The 8,215-nt window shown below is 43.2% G+C and overlaps 2 protein-coding genes across 2 annotated transcripts in view; one reads left to right on the forward strand and one right to left on the reverse strand.

Annotated features, from left to right (window-relative positions):
• FAM183A (family with sequence similarity 183, member A) overlaps positions 1-3,182 on the forward strand; it is a 3,304-nt gene extending 122 nt beyond the window's left edge. The window contains exons 1-4 of the mRNA XM_010158519.1: positions 1-6; positions 839-903; positions 1,795-1,898; positions 3,117-3,182. The exon at positions 1-6 is cut by the window's left edge and continues 122 nt beyond it. Of these exons, the coding sequence (XP_010156821.1) occupies positions 1-6; positions 839-903; positions 1,795-1,898; positions 3,117-3,182 (241 nt within the window). The remainder of the gene's footprint in view (positions 7-838; positions 904-1,794; positions 1,899-3,116) is intronic.
• A 942-nt stretch (positions 3,183-4,124) lies between these two features.
• Positions 4,125-8,126, reverse strand: EBNA1BP2 (EBNA1 binding protein 2; the record flags this gene model as incomplete). The annotated part of the gene is made up of 7 exons (XM_010158520.1): positions 4,125-4,404; positions 4,746-4,917; positions 5,226-5,316; positions 5,588-5,663; positions 5,884-5,973; positions 7,264-7,387; positions 7,969-8,126. Coding segments are annotated over 7 exons (762 nt in total), but the record flags the coding sequence as incomplete, so codon positions are not given.
• Positions 8,127-8,215: the final 89 nt, after the last annotated feature.

An 8,215-nucleotide genomic window follows, 5' to 3' on the forward strand; every position in this document is an offset into this window, starting at 1 on the left:
AGCGCGCGGGTGATCACAGAGAAGTGGCGTGAACCCCCAAGGGCAAGACAAGCATTGCACCGAGGCACAGGGCGGGGGGAAGGCCTGTGAGGCCTGCCGGTGTGAGGCAGGGGCAGACCCCGCAGCACTCGGCCTTGCACCCAAGAACGCCAGCGGTGGTCAGCGAGAGGGCTAGATGTGGAAGGAGCAAGTGCTGGGCTTTTCGTTGTGCCTGAGAAACCAGTCTGCAGGCTCAAAAGACAGAGTCGAGACACCACCGCATTAGACAGTGCCTTAGTAAACACAGAGAAGTGAGGCAACCATTTAGGATCTGGAACCCAAAAATCTTGAGAAAAAAAAAGGAAAAAACAAACCACAGAGCTAAGAGAGGTTAGAGAGCCCCAACATTACACTGTGTTTCTTCAGCCCCTGGGCTTGTTTCTACCTGTACCTTCACAGTCACAGAATGCCATTGCTTGTGCTGGCATGGAAGGGTGATGCGTTTCTCAGGTGCAGGTTTCTCCATGAAGCAAAAATGAATCAAAGGAAAGTTGTTTGAAACCTGGCAGCCTGCAGGCCAACATGTGGCTGGGGGAGAACTCTGCTGCGGTGAATGCAGGCAGCATCCAGTAGAAGGGTCTTTAGCAGGCTTAATGCCCTTCCCTTTCTACGAACCGCTGTTAGTCAGCACTCTGAACTCATTTTGTTCTGTTCACGTGCTATTCTTCCTTTACAACTTCAGTGAAGTATCTGGGCCCAGACTGGGGAATACCCCAAGAGATTGTTTGCAATGATGGATATCCTATACCTGGCTGGGATGCTAAATTCACATTAAAGTAATTCGCATGCATAATTTCTTTCCAGTTCACACCATCACCAAGAAGCCTGTGTCTTGGCATGATAATATAGAAGAGCCAGCAGATGGTAAGAAACCTCTGAACAGCTTGTGATAATTACATAAAAAAAATGACAAATAAATAAGATTTTAAAATGCCAATTAGCCTAAAAGATGCCATATGTTGAAACACCCCTGTGACAATATAAGAAAGTTAAACCCATTCATGATTTTTGTTAAACATAAAGCAATTTTTTTTCCACTTTAAGGCCCTTTCCCATTACTCTTCACTATCAGTACAAGCTTGCATTCATGCAATTATGCTTTTATTTTCGCCTTCAGATGTCATACTGTAAAATTCTGCTTGAGAATCTAAATGTCTTCCGGGGGGGGAAAAAAAAAAATCTAGAAACATGTTTCATACATACACATTACCTGTCACTACAGATTTTACCTAGCCACCACATATGGTAAACCACTGGAGTGGCTGCTGAGTCTTGCTTTAGAGCAGTAATAACAGGAATCCTTGTAGCAACTGCTCCCATATTTCTCACACGCCAATTTTGCCTAAAAAAAAAAAGCCTTAATGATCAGTTAAGGTTGGCCTGCTCTAGTCAAGGACTGGGGGGGGGATGGAGGACACCAAAACCGGGAAAGGCAGCAGGTCTCAAGCAACTGAGAAAGATGACAGCTAACGTGAAGTACTGGTTGATACTAGGTATGGCAGAAGAAAAGTAAGATGCTGCAATACAGGAGACAAGGATGTCAGAATCAACAGGACAGTACAGGCATGCAAATCTGGAAACTTCATCAGGACAAATTTGAGCAGAAATGTCACCCTGCGTTCTCTTTCAAGTTCATTCACAGAAGTTGCTTCCAACCTTGGCTTTCTTGGTATTGCTTGGACAAGTGTTAGGAAGTTCCATTTTAATATACATCCGCATTTCTGTAATTTCTATTTCTGTCTCTTAAACCAACAGCCAATTTTCTGAATCTTATTCACCATGCAGCACTGGAGCCAACAAAGAAATATGCAGAGCCACAAACCGAAAGCCAAGAAATTGGCTGGAACACAACACCTTTGGTGAGTACAGTGCTTAACGACTCAGCTCTTTGCAGGATTCAGAGAGGTTCAGCCCATCACACTGACAGATATTCATACAAGAAAATAATTTGTGACAAATATGGAAACTAGGAATGAGCAGAGCTGCTCATGAACAAGTTTCTAAAATTTACACCTAAAAGAACTCTTCACACTGGCGGAGGCTTGTGAACACAGCAACAGTAGACTTCCCCTGAGAAGTCTGCATGCAAAATACCTACAATGACAGTTGACCCCAAGCATATCGCCAAATGCCACATACGTAGTCATAGCTTTTTATTAAAGCATTCAGCCATGACAGGTGGCATACCGAGCAGTGTGAAGTGACACGCAGAAGTACTGTGAAAAGAAATGTGCTGCTGTACAGTACCTTTCAAACAAATTGCAAGCAGAACCATAAAATTAATAATCAGCTAAGTAAACCCGAGGCTGAATACACCAGTGAGGATTCATTTGGGGAAGCATGAATAAACAGGAGGAATAGAAATCTTATTAACAAGCTGAGACATCAATCATATCTGACAGACAAACAGCCGTGATGATGACTGACTTTGTAGATGAGTGTTTCAAGAAAGGCAAATGAAGGCCTGATTAATTTTGTCCTGTTACAAAGAAAACCAAGATAAATAAGATAAAACAGCCTTCTGCAACTTTTCATATTACACTTCAGGTAAACTAGTTACTCATAACAAGGCTAGAGACAGACATCCCAGCAGGGTTTTACACTGTTAGATACTACTGGTAGAATTAGACTGGCAGGAAAAAGGCAAGTAAATCTGTATGTAGCCTGATTAATTTTGTCCTGTTACAAAGAAAACCAAGATAAATAAGATAAAACAGCCTTCTGCAACTTTTCATATTACACTTCAGGTAAACTAGTTACTCATAACAAGGCTAGAGACAGACATCCCAGCAGGGTTTTACACTGTTAGATACTACTGGTAGAATTAGACTGGCAGGAAAAAGGCAAGTAAATCTGTATGTAGGATGCTGTTTCATAAGTTAAGTTTTCCCTTTTCACCAGGGTCTACCGTAACAAAGCAGTTAACAGTATATTCTCAGATAAGTGGTAGCCTACCTGTTTGTCATTTGGGCATTTCTCAGCTGGAAGATCACCGTGCGCTACTCTTCTCAGGAGGGACTACTACTACTACTAATTCTACTCAGAGCACATGACTATTCGTCATTTTTCTCTCCCAGATTCATGTGGACCGTACTGATTACAGACTCTACTTCCCACGCCGGAGTACCGAGATCACTAAATAAACAGTTGCCACGGTGCACAGGGAGGAGCAGCCTGAGAACCTGCAGCAATAGGGTGGCAAAGCCACACAACTTATAAGCAATTAATGACATCTAATGTGTTAGGCCCTGCTTGTTATTATGCGAGTGTAGTAGATTTCTGGCAAGAGAAAATAGCAAGAAAAGGGAAGAGAGAACCTCAGTCTGCCCAGATTTACAGCGTGACGATAGTTACAGAAATAAACCTATTTATAAGATTGCTGCATTTGCCTCACTGCTGTTCCCAAAACTCATCCACAGGAATAGTCTAAAAAATACTTCAACATCTTTACAGGCTTCAGGCTTCTCATTTTGACATCAGCAACATGACCCAGAACTGAAGGATATAGATTGGAGCGAGTCCAGAGGAGGCCATGAAAACGCTCTGAAGGCCGGAGCACCTCTGCTATGGGGATAGGCTGAGAGAGTTGGGGGTGTTCAGCCTGGAGAAGAGGAGGCTCCGGGGAGACCTTATAGCACCTTCCAGTACCTGAAGGGGCTACAAGGAAGCTGAGGGGGGGACTTTTTACAAGGGGCTGTAGGGACAGGACAAGGGGGAATGGGGTTAAAATGAAAGTGCAAAGATTTAGATTGGATATCAGGAAGACATTCTTCCCAGAGAGGGTGGTGAGGCACTGGAACAGGTTGCCCAGAGAAGCTGTGGATGCCCCATCCCTGGAAGTGTTCGAGGCCAGGCTGGATGAGGCTTGGAGCAACCTGGTCTAGTGGAAGGTGTCCCTGCCCATGGCAGGGGGGTTGGAACTGGATGGTCTTTAAGGTCCCTTCCAACCCAAACTGTTCTGTGACTCTATGATTCAAGTTCACCAAGTCAACAGCAGCTGTGGAAAAAGCCGTCTGAATGAAGGGAACAAAGGGCAGGCTTCAGCCACCATCCGTAACACAACTAAACATGAATTAGACATAGTGCTGTACAAACCATTTAATGTGTTCACACCCCAAAGGTTTAAGTAGAAAACAATCCTTCAACAAAACAGACAGCAAAAGGAAATTAGTGGTAAGGCACTAGTTTCCACTGACTTTTTTTCCTTGCCCCCTTGGAAGCATCCAGCTGGCTCCACAGTTAGCTGCTTGATGACAGCAGAAACATCTTGCAATGCACAGAAACATCGGTACCTCACTGCCCAGCACAGTCCTCTTATCGCGCTCGGCTCTTCATTTTCTGCCTTGCTCTCTTTCCAGGTCTCTTCTGTAAAACAAGGACAGATTTGTTCTACCTCTATATCTAGAGAGGATACTATATCTAGGGAGGATTCTAAGGAGAGGATATTTGTCATCACCTCTGGAGATAGAGGTTTTGGGACACAGGTAGCAACAAACACTACTTGCTAACTCCCACACTCATTTCCCTGCTCACACACTGAACCACCATCCTCAACTTGTCTGCAACCGAATTATGCTCAGCTCCCAAAAGACAGGCATTATCACTTCCAGTTGCTGGAAGCACCCACCACGTACTCAGCTCTTCCTCCCAGACCAGGGCTGGCTTCCTAGCCAACAAGGATCATTTGCATGCAACATTTTACTTACATTAAGGGCTTTTTTTCCTCCTTTTCCTGCTTTTCCTGGGCCTTTATTGTGAGCCACTTTTGACCGGAAGCTGGATACATCATTAAAACTCTCCTTTGTGTTCCACTTCGAGCCCTTTTTCTTCCCACCAAAACCAAACTTCTGATTCTTGTATCGTCTTTTGGCATTGGGTCTGAAAATCAACCAAACAGTATCACTGCCTATATTCCTTTCCTCAGCAAGCTCTCAAGAAGGCACATGTATCTGCCAATGGATTCCCAGCCATCATAAACATTTCCTCTTATTGAAGAGAAAAATCAGCACATTTCAGTCTCTCTTCCATTCTAGCCATAGTTTTTCTCTTCTCTAGGGACAGAAAGCCACCTCAGACTTGTTTTAATGAACAGAGAACAGCTTTCTCATTCCACAAAAAATGATCCCCTAAAAAACTGAAAAAAATCAGAGATTTTGCAGTCAAATATCTATCTTTTCTGGTCTCACCCCTTCTTTGTCCGTTGACTTGCACTGCCTTTTTTATTCCCCTGAGACAATGTCTGCTCTTCATCTAGGAAATCCAGCTTGTCAGAGAGACCTGCAGGAGCAAAGACATCACAGTTGCTCAGCTACCACCACAGAAAATATGAATTTTCAGTCCAAGCAAGTAATAGCAATATGTCACCCTCGCTGAAGAAGAGCTACTTGGGAGGATTTTCACTGTCACTGGCATGTGACTCTGCACAGCAGCAGCCTTTCAAGCTCACTGCCCAACACTACAGATTGACACCACACATCACACCACCTTACATTGTTCACGCATCATTATTCCCATCACACATTTGCTCTCTTAGACAAGCTGGCTTTACCTTTCTGGTATTTCTTGACTGCATTCAACATATTTTTTTTCTCCTTTTGTCTCCTCTGCAGAATCTCGGTTTGCACCTGAGATGAGAAGCAGAATGTTAGGTGTTGTTCCTTGGAGTGCCCCATGTTTTCCTTTTTCTTCCACACCTCCCCTCTCCAAGGCATCCCATCTTTTCCTCTAAGCAGCTAGACAGATTCCATTTATTTTATCCAGCCCCCTGTGGTCTCACTTTCCAAGCTTTTCACTCAGGCTCTAGATTCTTGTCAGAGATAGGTCCCTTATGTAGCTCCTCCTCACCTTCTTGCCATATTTTCTCATTGCACGGAGCTGTTTCGCTTTCTCAGACCTCTCCATTGCTTCTTGTTTACTCTTAAGCTTCTGACGAATCTTATTAGGGGATAGAAAAAAGATTTATCAGTAACACAAAAGAAAATATGAGAATTTTATGACTGCTGTGCAGTCCTGAAATCAAATAATGTGAACTATCCATGACGGTAAAAACAAAAACATCTCTCAATCAGATAATGCTTTGTAAGGCATAACGTTCTTTCAGCACAAGGCTGGAACAGTTATCACAGAAACTCCTCAACTGATCTGTAGCCAAAATCTGGTTAAAAAGAAAAGACTCACTGAGGAACAAGACAAAGCCTTATAATAGGCTCTAACGGAACCACTAAACAAGATTATCTTCTCACATTTTGTCAGTCTACTCAGGTGTATGTAGAAGACTTGATAGTATCTTTCTTGTCATTATTAAAAGTAAAGCACTGAAGGAGAGTCAACAATCCTTCCATGCCATAGAAAACATCTCTTTCGTTCGATCCTTGTTCACAAATACTTCTATAAGGATGCCACGTTACCAGGGATTACAAAGATTTTGACACTGTTCATCTGGATTCAGTCTGTGACTCCACTGGGAGATAAAAACTCTGTTCTTCAAACAGAAGCCAGCAAAATAAGGTGACAGGGGTGTGTAGAACTGACTTGAACCTCAGCACAAACTACTTATTAAGCTTCATCTTCTCTAGGAAGATTCTATCAGCTATCAAAACGGTGACGAAGTCATACATGAACCTCCAAATTAGACTCCAGCTCATGTCTAACTTACACAATGTAGGGTTTTTTTCCAAAACTACAACTAAAATTAGGGTTCTATTTTGAACAAATACCACAATCAAGAAGCAAGTTTGTGAACTTCATATTTCCTACACAAACCTGACTTACTTCCCATGACAGATTAATTCAATAACACAGTTTAAAACCACAGAGTGCAAACGAAGGGTGATATTTAAATAGGGATAAAGGATCATGTTAATGCCACAGTTGAGTACAAGTCTTAGGACAAAGAGTATAAACATAGCCAACGTTCCAAACACTGTCACACATGTGGACAAAAAAGTCACCTTTTTAAATATTAAATACATTTAGGACAGAATATAAATCGTGCTTTTCTACTTTACATTCCAATCTGTTATGGAAATTCCCACACTACCCTGAAATACCTAAACAGGAATAAATTTCCTGCCACAAACAAAATTTCAAACACAAACACTGTCACAGGCGTTTGTCAAAGAGATGATATTAAGTATTCACACGTCACACCTTAAAGTTAATCCCTAACACAGGCTAAAACCAAGACATAACACAGGAAAGCAAGCCATTATTCACTACACATACCTTCTGCATCTGTTGGTCTGACTTGGCCATCTCTGCAAAGTAATCATCTGGCCTTCTAGTAGGAACTTGGAGCTTACGCAACCTGGGTAGGGCTTCCAGGACAGCTTCCTGAGCCTGCCGGTAACTAGGGAGAGAGCACAGCACCAGCTCTGTCACTGGCTATCAGGCAGCTCACAGAAACTCTGCTCACATTAGCTAGCTGATACTGGGATCTAACAAGCACTGATCTCGAATTTATATCAACGTGCTGTGCCCTACAGCATTCAGTGCCACTAAATGCAATTTAGGTACCACTTCAATATAAACACTTATGTCTTGCACACATACATTTACCTAGCTTTGAGTTAGTTTTATATATTGGATTATAAATGGCAAGGCAAAACAAGAGAACTGTACTAACACCAAAACAAATACAAAAGAAAAATCCATATCCTGTGCTAGAGCCATAGTGCTGCAACCACGGAACTTTTCCAAATAAACTTTTCGGCAAGTCTGCTGCAAGGAGGGACACTCCTTTCCATCACAAGACAAGTTAAATATACTAGCACTAATTTGTAGCTATTTGGGAAAACATTCAGAGCCATCAAATGTAAAATACATGGCCCAAGAGTGCCAGTGACAGCCAGTGTGGCAGCCAGCAGCACACCTGTGAAACACGACTCCAAGCACGCAGCACTATGAGAGACTTTACACTTTGACACTTACAAGCTCATCTCCCTCTGGAAATCATTCTCAGGGTCAACCGCATCTTTGCTAGAAGCACTCTGTGAGACGGGACCCACGACCTGGCCCGAAGTCACATCCAGCCTTTCCACCCAAGCTAGCTGCTGCCTGAATTCGGACAGGCACTGCTTCAGGCCGTTCTGTGAAAGAAACACATCCCTGCACACCACCACACAGGACCTCCTCCCCACGGCCGGCCCGGCAGAATGGCCAGCTCACACCGTGGGCT

Source organism: Eurypyga helias, unplaced genomic scaffold (assembly GCF_000690775.1).
Source record: "Eurypyga helias isolate BGI_N326 unplaced genomic scaffold, ASM69077v1 scaffold29649, whole genome shotgun sequence".
Taxonomy (NCBI): Eukaryota; Metazoa; Chordata; class Aves; order Eurypygiformes; family Eurypygidae; genus Eurypyga; species Eurypyga helias.